General features: G+C 31.5%; 2 protein-coding genes across 4 annotated transcripts; one reads left to right on the top strand and one right to left on the bottom strand.

Annotated features, from left to right (window-relative positions):
- The first annotated feature begins 2,950 nt into the window (after nt 1–2,950).
- LOC113874938 (diacylglycerol kinase 7) lies at nt 2,951–9,815 on the top strand. 3 transcript variants are annotated; one of them, XR_003506117.1, is made up of 13 exons: nt 2,951–3,087; nt 3,181–3,572; nt 4,002–4,124; nt 4,553–4,690; nt 4,779–4,864; nt 5,118–5,205; nt 5,564–5,639; nt 6,199–6,281; nt 6,544–6,614; nt 7,931–8,008; nt 8,272–8,359; nt 8,529–8,665; nt 9,387–9,815. XR_003506117.1 is itself a non-coding variant. In XM_027513248.1 (13 exons), the coding sequence occupies exons 2-13, from the start codon at nt 3,237–3,239 to the stop codon at nt 9,543–9,545; spliced, it is 1,443 nt and encodes a 480-aa protein (XP_027369049.1). In that variant the 5' UTR covers nt 2,951–3,087; nt 3,181–3,236; the 3' UTR covers nt 9,546–9,815. The 3 variants fall into 3 exon arrangements, 2 of the variants coding, with proteins under 2 accessions (XP_027369049.1, XP_027369050.1); XM_027513248.1 differs by having other exon boundaries at nt 8,549–8,665; XM_027513249.1 differs by having other exon boundaries at nt 3,029–3,087; nt 3,186–3,572; nt 8,549–8,665.
- A 3,488-nt stretch (nt 9,816–13,303) lies between these two features.
- Nucleotides 13,304–15,724, bottom strand: LOC113848490 (glutamate receptor 2.8-like). The gene is made up of 4 exons (XM_027478031.1): nt 15,389–15,724; nt 14,930–15,254; nt 14,301–14,710; nt 13,304–13,672 (listed from the first exon to the last, which is right to left on the bottom strand). Exons 1-4 carry the CDS (start codon nt 15,722–15,724, stop codon nt 13,304–13,306), a joined length of 1,440 nt encoding a protein of 479 aa, XP_027333832.1.
- Nucleotides 15,725–16,047: the final 323 nt, after the last annotated feature.

Genomic DNA, 16,047 nt, shown 5'->3' with positions numbered 1-16,047 from the left:
TTTCACAATTTCATTTTTTTTTTTTAAGTTTTAACTTTCAACAACCCAATCTCATCTTTTCTCCCCTTTGTCTAATAATTAAGAACAGAACACGTTAAAAGCCGTCAGACCATCACATCAACCTACCCAAAAATTTGAAAATTATAAAAAAAAATGTATAAATAAATTATTGTCTCTCTGTTATTTATTTTGTATGGAGAATCTTTCATTATATATCAGGGAAAATGACCAATTTGGTTGTATCATAATAAATTTTGGATACTCTTCTAATACTCTTCTCCCCTTTGTTTTGTATTTTTGGATTTACATAATTTAAAAAAACGGCATTCTTATTTTTAATAAAATTTTCATTTTATTTGAATTTTATTGATCTGGTCTTCTTGGTAATTATTACTTGTTCATTTTAAGATAATGGTATAACTGATAAACATAACTTGTTTTGTCATTTTTTTAAAGTGATAAATAAACAAAAACAAACAAAATTCCCATATTAATGTTTTATTGATATGTAATAATGCAAAAGAAGTGAGTAATTAATTAAAAAAATTATATGTTTTTCCTCATTTAAATGTTTTGTTCATCGGTGAAAAGAAAATAAATAGTACTGTAAATTCTGCAGAATAAAAAAAAGCATCTGTTGCCATAAAAATGGTATAATGGGTGAAGGGAAATATGTCAGTGGGTGGAGCGAGCATAAATAAAATAGGTTTACGTGAGACTACACGTTAAGCAAATTTCAAACATATTTATTATCATCATCGAACATTAATGGATGTTTAGAAATATATAAGCAGAAGAAATAAATTTGTCCAATTTTAAATAAAATTTCATTCGATTTGATTATAAAATTATTTATGATTTAATTTACATCAATTTTTTAAAAAAAATTAAACTAAAACAATATTTTGTTAGTTGAGTTAGATTGATAATTTTGTTTGTTTTATCTCAGTTATTAACGATACTATACAAATCTTTTGTTTAAAAAATATATATAGAGACTAAAATTTTTAGTATATATATATAAGAATAAAATTAATACAAATCACTAATTTTATTATTTTAATATTATAAGTATTTATAAATCATAGTATAAATTTATAATATATAAATATTTAATATTTTAGGGTTAAGTATGAACATTTATATGGAATTTGTATAAAAAAAGATATTCATTAAATTAAAGTTATAACAGTATAATAAATATTTTTTGATAAAAATTAACATTTTTAAAATTTTGACAATTTAATAATTTATTATTTTTAAGTAGTATGTTGCTATACTGCCAGCACTCTTCATTAACTCAATGTTATTAGAACTCATTTAATGTGGTAGTTTTTAGTTGTCTACTGTGTGTGCTCCTCGTTCTTAAGGCCTGGTTGTCTACTGCTACATCCTCTAGTTAGGTTGTCAGAATGACCCTTTAATTAGTTTCTGGTTTTGTTGGGAAGTTAGATACGTAATAATTAAATTTGAATCATGCTATTCTAAAATACAAAAAAATGTGTAATGTAAAAATAAAAACTAAATTATTCTTTATTTAAATTTAAATATTTTATAAAACTAATTAACATTTACAAGAGTCAATTTTCTAAAATTTTATAACACACGTTATTGTTGATGATTTTTTAACGTGCAAGTCAAACTTATATTTAATAAAACATTTAAATGGGAAGAAATAAAAACATTTCTCTCGTGATTTATTTCTTAATTAATTTAAGTTTTACCTCATGTCTCAGCAATAACATTTGATGCTCTTATTAGCAGTTTACTTTTATCAAAAGAAATAATTCATTTATTTTATTCCTTTCTACAGGTTGTTTTCTTTTACATTATTACTTCCTTGTTTCAAAATGCCGTTCATTCCTTTGAGATTTTTTTTTTTGGTTTCAAAATATTAATTAATAAAATTATTTTCATTAAATATTATATATATAAGTTTTAAACAATATGCTTTATAACCAGTGATTAACGGATGTCTTCTGAAAATTTCTCAATCCTTCTCTCCATAAGTTAATTGCTCTCTAATATACCCCTGTTTATATGCAAATTTACGTGAATTACATATGCAGATCAAATTTATGGGCTCTAGTGTTACACTATCTATATAAATACATTGAAGGATATTTATTAAACAATTAAATTGATTCAACACTTACCACAGGTATTAAGTCAAACAATCGTACGTAGCAGTAAAATTCTTTAATGGTACGTTTGTTTTTATTTATTTTTCACTTTTGCAATAATTATTTCACAACTCATATTTACGATGGACCGACGTCAAATAAGTAGATAAAAAATGAATGAAGCATTTAAATATAAATGTAAGTTAAAGTTAAACTATTGTTTGCATTTAAGTGTTTAGTTTTATATGTCTCACACTGGACATATTAATAGAAAAGGAATACTCCAACTCGTAGTTTTAAATTCAGAACTCATTTATTTAACGATATTTTAGCTTTTCAAATAATGACATGCTATTTATTGAATAAGAATTTTACTTTTTGGCGGTGAATAAATCGGCAAGTACCAGCAAAACATTCTTATTCATTTGTCCAATTCAACGCGTAATTGTTGATTACAAATGACTAAATTGATATTTTAAAATAGTTTAATCCTAAAATAAAAAAAGTTTATTATCTGGACCAATAAAATAGTTTGCTCACACAAAAAAGTACTAAAATAGTTTAAACATTGTTTAATTTTTCTAATGTCTAGAAGAAATATGAATTCAACGCTGGAATTGATATTTTACAGGTTTTTTTATTTTTTTATATTTTGAGCAGCTTCGATGTTTCTTAATTTCCAAAAAATAAAAAAGAAGAAAACAGGTTGGGGGTGAAAAGAAAACAATAATGACGAGGCACGTGGACTGGACAATGGTTTGGGTGGGGCGTGTGAGTTGGAAAAGAAAAGCACCTCTTTCGTAAATAACGGTCACAGGAGAGGGCATTTTCCGAATGCGAGAGAAAACGTTTCAATGACGGCATAATACATAACAACACAACCTTTTTGAAAGTGAAATCACCGCTACAAACTCCATTTTCTCATTGGACTTTCGTCTTTGCCTGCGTGCGGACTGCAGTCACAGTAAGACCCAAACCCTTCATACCCACAATTACAACACATTATAATAATAAATGAATAAATATATTCTTCCCTTCATTTGAATTTTTTGTCCAGCGAAGCCAACGGTGTTACGAAAAGAATCGAGTCGCGGAGAGAAAGAGAGAGAGAAGATGGATTCGCCGGCGATGACCGGCGACACGAACAAGATAGCGGTGAGGTCGTCGATTGTGGAGTCACTACGCGGCTGCGGTTTCTCTGGGATTCGAATTGATAAGGAGGAGTTGAAGAAGCAGCTCACCATGCCGCAGTATCTTCGTTTCGCAATGCGGGATTCCATTCGCCTTCAGGACCCTGCCGCCGGCGAGTCCCGCTACTTGCGCCGCACTGACGACGAGGATGCTACCGCTCCGCCTTGTCCCATGGTCGTCTTCATCAATCCCCGCAGCGGCGGTCGCCACGGTCCTGTTCTCAAGGAGAGGCTTCAGCAACTCATGAGTGAAGAGCAGGTTCTCATTTTCTCCTCTTCCTCTTCCTCTTCCTCTTCCTCTTCCTCGTTCTTCAAATTGCTCGCACTGGTTTACGGTTTCTGTTGCTTGCTCGTTTTGTCTGAATCGAATGTCGCTAAACAGAGGAAATCGTGAAATTAATTGGATCTAGTGAGAGAGATGGTGAAACTACTGAAACTGAGGGGTTAATTATCCGGGAGTGGAAGTATTGAAGTATTCTACTGGTGATAGCCACTGCTATTGCTTTGAGAATTACCGTCCTCTGTCATATAATTTTTCTTTTTCCTTTCGATCTTACGCGTATTGAGATTCAAGTTACATTAATGAGTTGTTGGATGTGGTTTCGTTGCTTAAATTTTTACTCGCATTATTTTCTTTAAATTTGTTTCGTTTTTCCTTGTATAATTCTTGTTTGGTTGTACACTGTAGGTTTTTGACCTTTCAGATGTGAAGCCTCATGAATTTGTACGGCATGGATTGGCTTGCCTGGAGTTGTTATCAAGTCTTGGTGATTCTTGTGCCAAAGACACTCGTGAAAGAATCAGGGTTATGGTATGTTGATAGGACAACTGGAACGTGTACTATGTTATATTTAACGTGGTAAAGTGCAGTGTGTTATTGCATAAGCTGTTGAGAATTTCTGGATTCTCTGTTCCTCATCATCTATGACTGCTAAACTTGGGTTCCATGTTTGGTTTCTTCCCGTTGTGCGCTTAATTTAGAAAATTGGAAATTTAAGGATTAGTTATTTTATTCTATTTTTTCCCTTCTAAATAAAGGTGAAATGCATCGATGAAGAATGATTGACAAGTGAATGAATATGTTGTTATTTTTTTTTATTTTAAAAAAGATTGTGTTAATTAAAATTCTAGTCGGACGTAATGGGGATAATGGTATGCGCTGAATTCAAGTATTCGATTTCATTTTATATTGCTATATTAGCAGTCACGTTGGATGAATGAAACTGGTTGATTGGACAGGTTGCTGGGGGTGATGGTACAGTTGGCTGGGTATTAGGATGTCTTACGGAACTTCGCATCCAGGGTCGAGAGCCAGTTCCTCCTGTAGGGATCATACCACTGGGCACAGGCAATGACCTATCTAGGAGTTTTCGTTGGGTAAGCATTCATATGCTTGGAAATTATGGGCTAATTGAATGTTTGACTTGGAACTACTATGCTGATCTGTCTTTCTGATATTTTTCAGGGTGGATCATTTCCGTTTGCATGGAAGGCAGCTATTAAGAAAAGTTTATATAGGGCTACTACTGGACCAGTTCACCGTTTGGATAGGTATTGCACATTTGTATGCTTTGCTTATAATTTATATTTTTTTCCTCCACTAAGTTTATTTGGATTGTAGATATGAACTCACAGAACTAAATTAGTTCAGCTTTCAACTTTTGCCATTATTAGTGTCATGGAAAGCATGGATGAACTTCTAAGAAAATGTAGAATTTAAGTTTTATATGGAGATATACTTTATTCATTTCTCTCTGCGGTGTGATACATATAAGATTTGGTATAATTTATTTTTTCAATGCAGTTGGCGAGTTTCACTTTCAATGCCAGAAGGCACACCTGTGAACCTACCACATTGTTTGAAGCATACAGAAGAGTTTACTCTTGATCAGGTTGTGAATTTGGTTTCTTATTAACTTGTTTTATCATTGTATATGAATTAGTTAGGCTTCTTTTGTATTAGCAATGTTTTGTTCATCATAGAGGATTTGGTTTCCAAGTACATATCCTTCACATGTATGTAGACGTAGCAAAGGATTAAGTTAGTAAACATCTTTGGTGATGTTTGATGTTTTTCTTGAAATCACAGCTACTTACCAAAATAATGAATATCAAATATATTTTTCAAGTGCATTTGTTGAAATAGTGATGCTTGATTATTCTATAAATTTTAATGATAATATACTTTTATAATGACTATCCCTTATTTGGGTTGTAATGTACAAAGTTTCTTCTGTCTTCTTTCTGTAGGGTGTTGAAATTGAGGGAGAGCTTCCTGAAAAAGTTGCAAGTTATGAAGGCGTATTCTATAATTACTTCAGCATAGGTACTTTGATTTGTACATTCATAGTGTGTCATATTGGTGCCTAAAATGACTATTTGTGAGGTTGGTATTATCTTGTTGGTTTTAGTACCTTTGCCTTGTTGGTTGAGATTAATCATTAAGATTTGAGAATGAAGTTACAATTTTAAAGCCAAATTGCTCCCAACATGGTATTCAATTTTAATATTCATGTATCCTAACCTGTATTTTAATAATGGACTTCCTGACTTATCTTGCATGTATTTTTTATGCTTGAAGTTTGACTTTTGGGCCAACAACTATTTTGTGCAACAATGGCTTGTGAGCTTAAGCAAGCTGGTGACCGTTTGTCTCACTGAAATGAATTGAGAATTCCTTTATACCTGAGATTTTATTTTTTTTCATGTTTTCTTGACCTGTTTGAGTGTGCATGTACGTATAATAAAGGAACTTGAAATGTTATGGCTTTCTTGGTTCAGGGAATCAGGGTGTTGTTTTAGGATGGAAACGTTTCAGATGGGCTCAACTGAATCTCTAATCTGTATTTTGTAGCGCTCTTAGAATATCCTGTTATGTTTTGCAGGAATGGATGCCCAAGTAGCTTATGGCTTCCATCATCTACGGAATGACAAACCATACCTTGCAAATGGTCCAATTGCAAATAAGGTATCAAATCTATGGAGCTGTTGAATGTGTTATATAAATTAAGTTACCTTCTTGCTTGTTTCAATTTACTTATTTGATGTTACCTTTTTTAGCTGGGAATCTGTATTTTCCCCCCTTTTTTTCTTTAAGCCGCGCACCATATTTTTCATTAACATTTTAGCTAGGTGTTAACAGTCTAATTGCTACCATGTCTATCCTAAAAATGATATAATGGATTTACTCAAGAATGGACTGTGATCAATCCTTTTCTTTTTGGCCGTAGATTATATACTCTGGATACAGTTGCACACAAGGCTGGTTTTTCACACCTTGCACAAGTGATCCAGGTCTAAGGTAAGATATATGCCAACTAAAACAGCTTTATTCTTGTGATAAATCAGAAAAAGCAAAATGTTGTGATAATTTTTGCTTCGTTTTTAACCTCATGTGACACAGATATTGCTCTTAGTTAGAAAAGGGTTATTTCACTAATGGAACAAGAATTGTCTTCTTTTCTTACTGTAAAAGAATTAACAATACAAGTTGACAGAAGGTCTGACACAGAGTTTTAGATCATCTCTTGCAAATTTTGCATCTATATCTAATAATTTTGATAGGGCCCCTTTTATTTGATATCTATCAATGGAGATAGATACAATACTTAAATATGATCTTATCATGTGAAATTGGTACACGAGAGAATCTATTCCTCAACTGTTAAACTTGAAATGCTTTGACCTTTGAGTAAGTTGAACATTTTCACTAGTTAGCCTGGAACAACAAAGGAATGATTGCTTTCATTTCCCTAAGTAATGTCATGATTCACCTTTGACTAGTAAATATAGTTTTTCCTGCCCAAAATATGTATGCAATTAATCACTTCAACTGCAACAAGTGGCATGACTGCTGAAACAAAATGGAGAAATTTATGCTCGACTTTGTAGCTTATGCTTGTAATAAACGCATGATTTTGAGTTTAGTTGAGTTGAGTCATTCCAGTCTTTCCAATATGGTCAATTTGACATAGATATTCTTTTTCTAGCACAAACCTTTTGTCTGAGTTTGTGACAAAAGTAGAAATTATGGTGATCTGCAGCTTATTTCAACATGGCTGGATGTTGATACAAGTTATCATATGAGAGATGAACTTGGATTATAATATCATTTCATTTATGTTGAAACTCTGGCTGAAGTGATACTTTTTAACATTTAGCAGGCAGTGTCTAAGGTAGTTTTGCAGAAATTTAATGGTGAAAATTATATGGTTAAATCCAGAATGATGATGTATATAGGCACTAGGGAAGATTAAATTTACCTTCTGTGCAGTGATTCATTTTCTTTTTGGAAGAGGACTTGAGAGGGACATAGTTACCGGGCTATAACTTGTTAAAAAGCAGTTGGTGTATATGTGCCACTTAATCTGAAATTTGGATTTGGTTTTCTCAACGGAAACATTCCAAGTCTCTTTCTATCTCCCCCCTACCCTCTTTTTCTTCATCCTTTGTATTTATATGGGTCCTCTGAAGTATGTTTTCTATTTGCATTTCTTTTATGTGCATTTTTGCCTGATAAAAAAATTGTCATATGGATAAGTTCTGTTAAAAATCCTTATTTATATGGCTCATAGTATTCCTTATTACTATACTCTTAAAAATCCTTTCTGGCATTAGGGGGCTTAGAAACATTTTGCGGATGCATATCAAAAGGGTCAATTGCTCAGAGTGGGAGCCGGTCACAATTCCAACAAGGTAAATTTCTATCTCATGTGGTAAATAAATTAATGTTTTCTAAACAGGCATTCTTACCTTTTACCATATTGTAGTTGCTGGCAAGTAATTGTGCATCTCTTCCTTATTTAATAGTTTTTAACTCCTTGGATAAGTTCTTGGAAATTCTGAATGCTTTAAATTTACCTAGTAAGTTGTGAATGTAGTAATAGATTAGTAGTATCTTTGGTGAAGTTTTTGGTTTGTTCCATGTTGCATGATAAGGTTATGTTATTTCCTTTCAGTGTAAGGGCAATTGTTGCTTTGAATCTTCATAGCTATGGAAGTGGAAGAAACCCATGGGGTAAACTGAAACCAAAATACTTGGAAAAGGTACTATATTCATGTTGCCTAAAATAATACCTTATTTGATGATATGAAAGCATTCAGTCTCTTGTTCTTTTGTTTTTAAAATCTAGTACTAGATGTGTAATAATACTGAATATAAACTAACTTGATGAAATTGTTAGTGTTATTCAACTTTAACTGTTTGACTGAATAGGCTTTTACATGTACTTCCAGAGAGGCTTTGTTGAAGCTGATGTTGCCGATGGGCTGTTGGAGATATTTGGTTTAAAGCAAGGATGGCATGCGTCGTTTGTCATGGTTGAACTGATCTCTGCAAAGCACATAGCTCAGGTACCACTTTATGTTTTTGGGTGAATTTTTTACTTCTCAAATGCAAAATTTTGAACTTAAGATTCCTTATTGCTCGTGTATGAGAGAGGTGGATACATTCTAAATAGTTAAAAGTGTGTATTTTCTGGTTGTTCTTGGCTTGTTGGATTTGAAAATTCTCATTGTAGATGGTTTATGTGTTGATATCTTCACTTTGTTGTAGGTGACTAATAGAATATAGCAAGATCTAGAAATAAACCCTGCACATAAGTATAGCAGTAGTATGATTTGAGCACCTTGGGCTAGGAACTTCTTAGTATATCTTGACCCCCTAAACAAATGTGTTTTCTAGCAAAAGGTGGTTTAAAGCCACTGCTATTACACAGAAGAAAACTTAGCCACTTTATTTGCAATACTGTTGAAATTCCTAAACTATAAACGGCTTGCAGTTATTGTTACTGGACTCCAAATTTACAACCTCACAGTTGAGTTTACTTTCATATTAAATTGGACAGCGTGAAAACCTTTTCTCTCGTCTGTCGATATGGAGGTTGCATTCTCTTCTCTTTTATATGGCACTTGTTGACATATCTGGTCATAGTTCACCTGTGAATGTGAATACTCTCCCGTGTTTGTTTATTTTGCCATCATTTGGCACTTTGAAATTTCTTTCTCAATGACTAGTCTGTCTTACTTGTCTCTCTCTCTCTCTTCACTGTTGAATTATATTTATATCTTTCAGGCATCAGCTATTCGATTGGAAGTCAGAGGTGGAGCCTGGAAAAATTCCTATATGCAAATGGATGGTGAACCCTGGAAACAGCCATTGAGCAAAGATTTCTCCACGTTCGTGGAAATAAAGAGGGAGCCCTTCCAGTCTCTTGTGATTAGTGGCAAGTGATTCCTAGGTGGTTGGCTGTTCCATAGCTGGGATTCATGAAAGGGTTGTGTATAATATGCAATCTTAGGTTCTGGCTTTCCATTATATGGAGAGTTTGATGTTGTAAAAAATAAAATTTCTTCTTTTGTTGTTTTATTGCAAAAGTCTAGTTTGTGATTAGTGGAAAGCAATTCTTTGATGGTTTCCATAGCTCGTAGTCATGGAAGGCATGTGTATTATACACAATCTTGGGCATTGGCGTTTCATTATATATATATAAGGAAAAATTATTGTGGAAAAGTCTTCTCTTCTCTTTTTTGTTAAGAAATTCCTGTTTTAATCATCTTTGGAGCGGTCAATATTGCCCGCAATTGCGGAGTTGTCTGAAAAATAGGTAGTTGGAGAGAATTTACATGGTAGGGTTATGACAACCTTTTCATTTGGTCCCTGACTGTGCTCACTGTTCATCATCAAATGTGATATCGTCCGTAAAGGAAGATGAATACGAACAGGGCTGATATGTCATCTTTGTGCATAAGTTTAATGCTAAATATGAACATATGAATAAGAAGAGAGGGAAATAAACTCAGGCTTAAATGATTTGATAATGAGAGCCGTATGAGACTTACCGCTTGTTAGGATAATATAAAAGCAGACCTCAAGTTTAAAACGTCTCTAGCTAGAATTAAAGAAAGAAAAAAAAGGAGAACAGTTACTGATTTCTGTCTTATCGTGTATTTACGAGAAATTGCTAAATACTAACTACAAGAATCTGCTCTGATTTAGTTAGATCCAAGAAGTCGATGACTCAACGGAATATACCTTGCGTATTTTGATAGCCAAAACAAACGAAGTGTGGTCTCTGTCTCGTGGGTATACTCAATTAAAAAGGCTTATGTTATATCTTGTACTAAGCGGTGATATGAGAACAAGTTTGTGAGTATAGATAGGGGTTGGAAGAGGAGGGTGAGGGGTGGTCAATATCTTGGAAGAACTGATCGTATGTCAAATGAAGTTTCGTGTATTAGATGACTTCAAATGTTTGTGTACTACATTGAAAAGGGAGGATAGTTATACTAATCTTTCCTGTTCTTAACAGTAAATACATCTAAATAATCTTTCATTTAGAATTCACACCTAATTCCTTTGTTTCTTATATCATATGTATGATTAATATATAAAAATAATGAATACCAATGTGTAAGAAAAATATATAAAATAACAGAAGTTTGCAATATATAGATTAAGCACGGTTTAAGCATAGTTACTACCAATACCAAGATAGTTCAATGTAATTGTCCTATTAAAAATTAATATTTGTTTCTTTGGACAGAGCATCCCTTGTATATCTTACTACGGACTTAAATTTTTCAAGAGGGAGATTCATTCGCTTTAAGGGACAACAGTGCAATACATGTAGTTAAATCACAACACCACTTTTTTTTTATACTATTTATACATGTAAAATACAAGTAATTCATTGCTGAAAACGTAGATCAACTTGTAAGGAATTTTTAAAATAATAATAATTTTATTAAATACTCAAAAGGTGAGCTTTGTTATCCATAGTAGTTAATGATTACTTTTGATTAGATAATTTTTAAATAAATATTTATATAAAAAAAAGAAAATATAAATTAAGAGGTTATTTGATTTCATGAATTTTTTATTTTTTTAATTTATAAAATTATAAGAAAAAATTTATTTTTAGTATTTTCTGTATAAATTTTATAAAAATATGGAGTAGAATGGAAATAGCAGTAAATTTGTAATTTAAAAAAATATTTTTAAAATCAAATAATCCCTGAAGTTTTTTTTATAAATTAAAAGTGTTTTTCTATAAAAATTTTATTTAGTTTGTTTAAAAATTAATATACATAAGTTAATTTTAATTGATAAAAAATAATTTTTATATTTTTATAAATATTCTTTTAGAAGATTATTGATACTGAACTTACATATTTTGATTGAAATAACAAATAGAAATAGAGTGAAAATGATTTTATTTCTCTCATTTGATAAGTCAGAAAGGAGGGAAGGGAGAATGGTATGCTTAAGGGGTGTGAGATAAAATTTTCTCCCCAATAGAGGGAGAACATGGAAGACTATTGCATAAATGTTGGTTCTCCTTGTGCATGGCTGCACCACCATTTCCACTAGAACTTAGTCAACCATAGGCTATGCCTTGTCTCCAAATTAGACCATCTACTCGTCCAATTGGAATTCTCTGATGTCACATTGACTGCTGACGTCTCTGAATTAGTGATAAATTCGTTAAAATTTGAATTTATTTTAATATTATAAATTGAATAAAACTAATAATACACTTTTTAACATATTTTTATTATTAATTAAATCTGTTAAAAATTACATAAATTTCACTTTTTTTTATTCGTAAACTAATTTTTCCCACACATAATTTTTAAATTTTTAATAAAATTTGACAAAAAAAAAAGGTAGTGTGTTCCTTATTTGCTTTCTTTTTCTTGGGTAGCTTTGCTTAATTTACTTTATAATAAGCCAAATAAAGAAATTCATCCATTTCGTTCATGGAAATACTGCATGGGGACCTCAGTGGTCCTGGTATTTGGACATGTAGGTGTTCATAGTAACCCATTCCCTTGTTTGGATACTTAAATTAATTTTCTCAATCACTTCTATAATAATTGATTTATAAAATTTTCTTTTCTCTGAAAGTAAAAATGTTTTTATGTCTCATTTCTTGATTTCTCACTTAAGAAATTTTTTTTCCCTTTCTTATTTTTATCGAAATATATATATTATTGTTTTTCTCACTTTAAATTATTTTTCTCCTTTCAAACGAAACACAAATTTATACCTTAATCTACCATTAAAAACCTAAAGAATTAAAAAAAATATAACTATAAAATTGTCACAATATTTTTTTTTATTTTAAATTTTTATAACAAATATAATTTTGTATTATTATTATTATTATTTTTTTATATAAGTATTTAAAAATAAAAATAAAAATAAAACGAATTCAACCTTACAATTTTTTAATTAAAAATGAAAAAAATATTTTTTAAAATCAAGAAAAACCTTAATATTTTTCATGTGTCGAGCCTTATTGGGAGAGTAAGGGGGGATCTTTGAGCTTGGTACGAAGAAAAGAGTAGCATTTCATAATTAAGGAAAAGTGGTCTGAGAATATTTTTAAAATGTAAAATGAAGTGGTTTTTAGAAAGACTGCCACTTGAGTGTAGGCTCGTAGTTTTTTATAATATTTTGATAAGAATGAGAACAGTGCCAATTTCTTTCTAATTTTTTTTTATAAATTTAATACATTAATACCATTAAATATTATAATTTTTAATACAAAAATTATATATAAATTTGTTAGCAATTGCAATTTTGCATGGATTAAAAAAATATTTTCTTTTTAACTACCGAATGGGAAAAAATTATAAGGAATGCTATGAAAAAATTGGGTGGGTGCAATATAATGGCTTCTTTGCATAAGATACTATACAGAGCAAGCTAGACTAGTACAAGGTAGAATATTATAAACAGTTATGTTTAACTGTGTAAGATCAAATTATAGTCCCAACTTATCCCAAAAAGCAACATAATTGTGCACAACCTGCACATTAATCACCAACTAAGTTCGGACGTAAACCCTCCTAAAGCTTGTTACTATTTGTGCCATATAATACACACATACAAGCACTCTAATGCAACAAGTTGTTTGCTATGCTATATTATACACATGCACATGATTTAGTTTCCTTTTGCAAGGAGTCATGAAGAAGGTTTTGTTAAACGGCTTCTATTCCCTCTTGTGAATGGTGACTTGGATGAACACGTGTTTCCGTAGAAGGTGGAGTACCAGGGAACAATATCTTCTGACTGTATGCTTTAGCCATTAAAATGGGCCTTTGCCATATCACAGTTTCAGAGACAAGTAACGTCAATAAAGTAGCAATGCTTGTGATTACGAAGAGCCCCGCAAAGCTATGAATAGTGAGACTTGGAGTTGAGGAAGACATTTGCGTAGACTCGTCTTGTCCTCCAATATCATTCGTCCCAAAATATTTTTGCTCAATCTTATTCATTAAATCACTTTCAGTCACATTCAAGATGGCTCTTGAAAAGTGAGCCGTGAGATTCGAGTTCAAAGGGAATGCCTGAAAATACAGATACATAATTAATTATAATAATATAGATAGATGCAGTCACTATACATGTATACAATATATATTCGATTAAATCAATATTAACTTACTTAAATTACTTAACGTCTAAAACAAGCTACACAGTCAAATTTTGCAATTAGAATAATTATGATTAAACACACAACTTACAAATTCTATATTTTATTAGTATACTTCAGAAACAAAACAGCTAACACAACACGGATTAAACTAAAAGTAGTATATTTTAGTTTTAAAAAAATTAGAACATCCAATAAAAATATTTTGATTCACTTTTAGTGTAAATTTTTTTATATTATAAATCAATTAAAATATACAATACATATAACTAATAATTTTTTTTAGCTAAAACAAATTTTAATTATGATTGAACAACATTATAAAAATACTATTAATATTTTGTAAACCAAAAAATATCTTAGACTGACCAAATCTAATTTATAAACATTTTAATATTATCATCACTCATTCATTTTTCTTTTATGTTACATTACATTTATCATTTTTCTTTTCTTATATCACTCTGGACACACCACATATTCTCCTAGTCTTACCGAGGAAGAAATTTATTATAATACCTAGCTAGAGAGGATGCACTTACAAAACCAAAGCCATCAGTTCTATAGGTGGGGCCAGTCATGATGTAATCGGATCCGAATTTTCGAAGGTAGACTTTAAGGCAGGGCACTTCATCGAATATAGCAGCAACACCTCCACCTTGGCTTCCAATTTTTAAAGCATGATGATAGTCAGAAATGTTGCTATATGCCCTCAGCTTGGATGGGTTAAACTTCAATTGCTGTACCAATAGATCATAAACGAAAGACCCGGTTTGATATCCAACATAATAACCCCCTTTTATTAGATCATTCACGTTGAGAAAACTGGGTCGTAGCTGATCCAATGTCAATATAGATGTCAAGTTTGCGGTGTAACTTTGCATGAGGACGAACGCCAATAGAAGCCAAACCATCAACACAAATCTCGAGCAGTTCTTGGCGACTACTTGTCCTGAAAATTCATATATTAAAAGCAATAAACATGAATACATGTATTTTATTTAAAAATGTCAAAATACATTGTTTTTATAATTTTTAATGTATCTGAACGTGATTTTTGATAAATTTTATTTATTTATTTATTAATTTTGTAAGCAGCTTCCTAAAGAACCCTACATAAGTTATAGTGGTTAAAAATATTAAAACATTAATTAATGTTATATAGTATTACTTTCTGGAAGGATAGCTTGTGAAATTGGAAACCATAAGATGGTTACAGCACTGAGCGTTCTTCGATTTGGCGAACCCTCTTGATCAGGCAGGGCATTTACATTTCTTTCCATGATGAGTATGACAACCCCTATGAACGTAGAGATCAAGATTATGCTCAACCAAAGATCCCAGCTGAATGGTCTAACAAAAATCCACATGGTTTGGTGCCTCCCATGTTGAACTGAGACTAGCATTGTAACCCCAGATTCGGTATATGGTAGTGTGAAATCTACGTATTTTGAACGGTTTGCCACGATTGTTACATCCCCTACCACAACATCGTACTGTTCCATCGTATTAATTTTAGCAACGAAAAAGTAGGGTCAAATTTCTGACTTTATTTTAAATAACTAAATAAAAGGCATGTAAATAGATGATTGAAATCTATGTACTTGTGTATATAAGACAAGTTACTAACCTTTGTTGGGATTTGTTGGACAAGTGAATCGTATGTTCCAGCACTCTCACTTGATTCAATAGCATATGGTTCAACATCAAGAGAAACCTTGAAAGGTAAGAGGTTTACAACGGCATTGAAAACATCCATGCAAAATCCAGATACGTTGTACTTTTTTTCATGAGAGTCCCAAACTACGTTCACAAATTCGGGGAAACCATCTGTCTTGGGTACCCCTACTCTCAGCTTTATCACACCCATCGATGTTGCATTTGACCCACTCCCCGTTTGTACCTGTAGCAGCACAAGCAAAAAGAACATAAACCAAGAGAGAAGGCACGAGAAGCACTTAGCCATCTTATAATAACTATTAGTAATCTCAATTATGGCAATAATGGATTGTTGTCGATCCCTCCTCTCTATATATAGAGTGTGGGCGTTGAAGACTACTGTTTTTTGTTTAGTTAATTAAATTTATTCAATTATATATATATATATATATATATATATATATATATATATATATATATATATGGAACATATAAAATAGAAAACCTCTTTATATATGTGTGTGTAATTTAAAAAAAAAAATACTAATCATCAATGTATTATTTGATTAAAAAAAAGAGAAAGAGACTAATTTTAATGAAATGAAGAGAAAGACAGGTGGGAGAAAGAGA

This window comes from Abrus precatorius, unplaced genomic scaffold (genome assembly GCF_003935025.1).
Source record: "Abrus precatorius isolate BTA unplaced genomic scaffold, Abrus_2018 Scaffold8, whole genome shotgun sequence".
Lineage (NCBI taxonomy): Eukaryota > Viridiplantae > Streptophyta > Magnoliopsida > Fabales > Fabaceae > Abrus > Abrus precatorius.
Note: the sequence above shows the minus strand (reverse complement) of the source record. Positions and strands in the feature narration are given on the sequence as shown.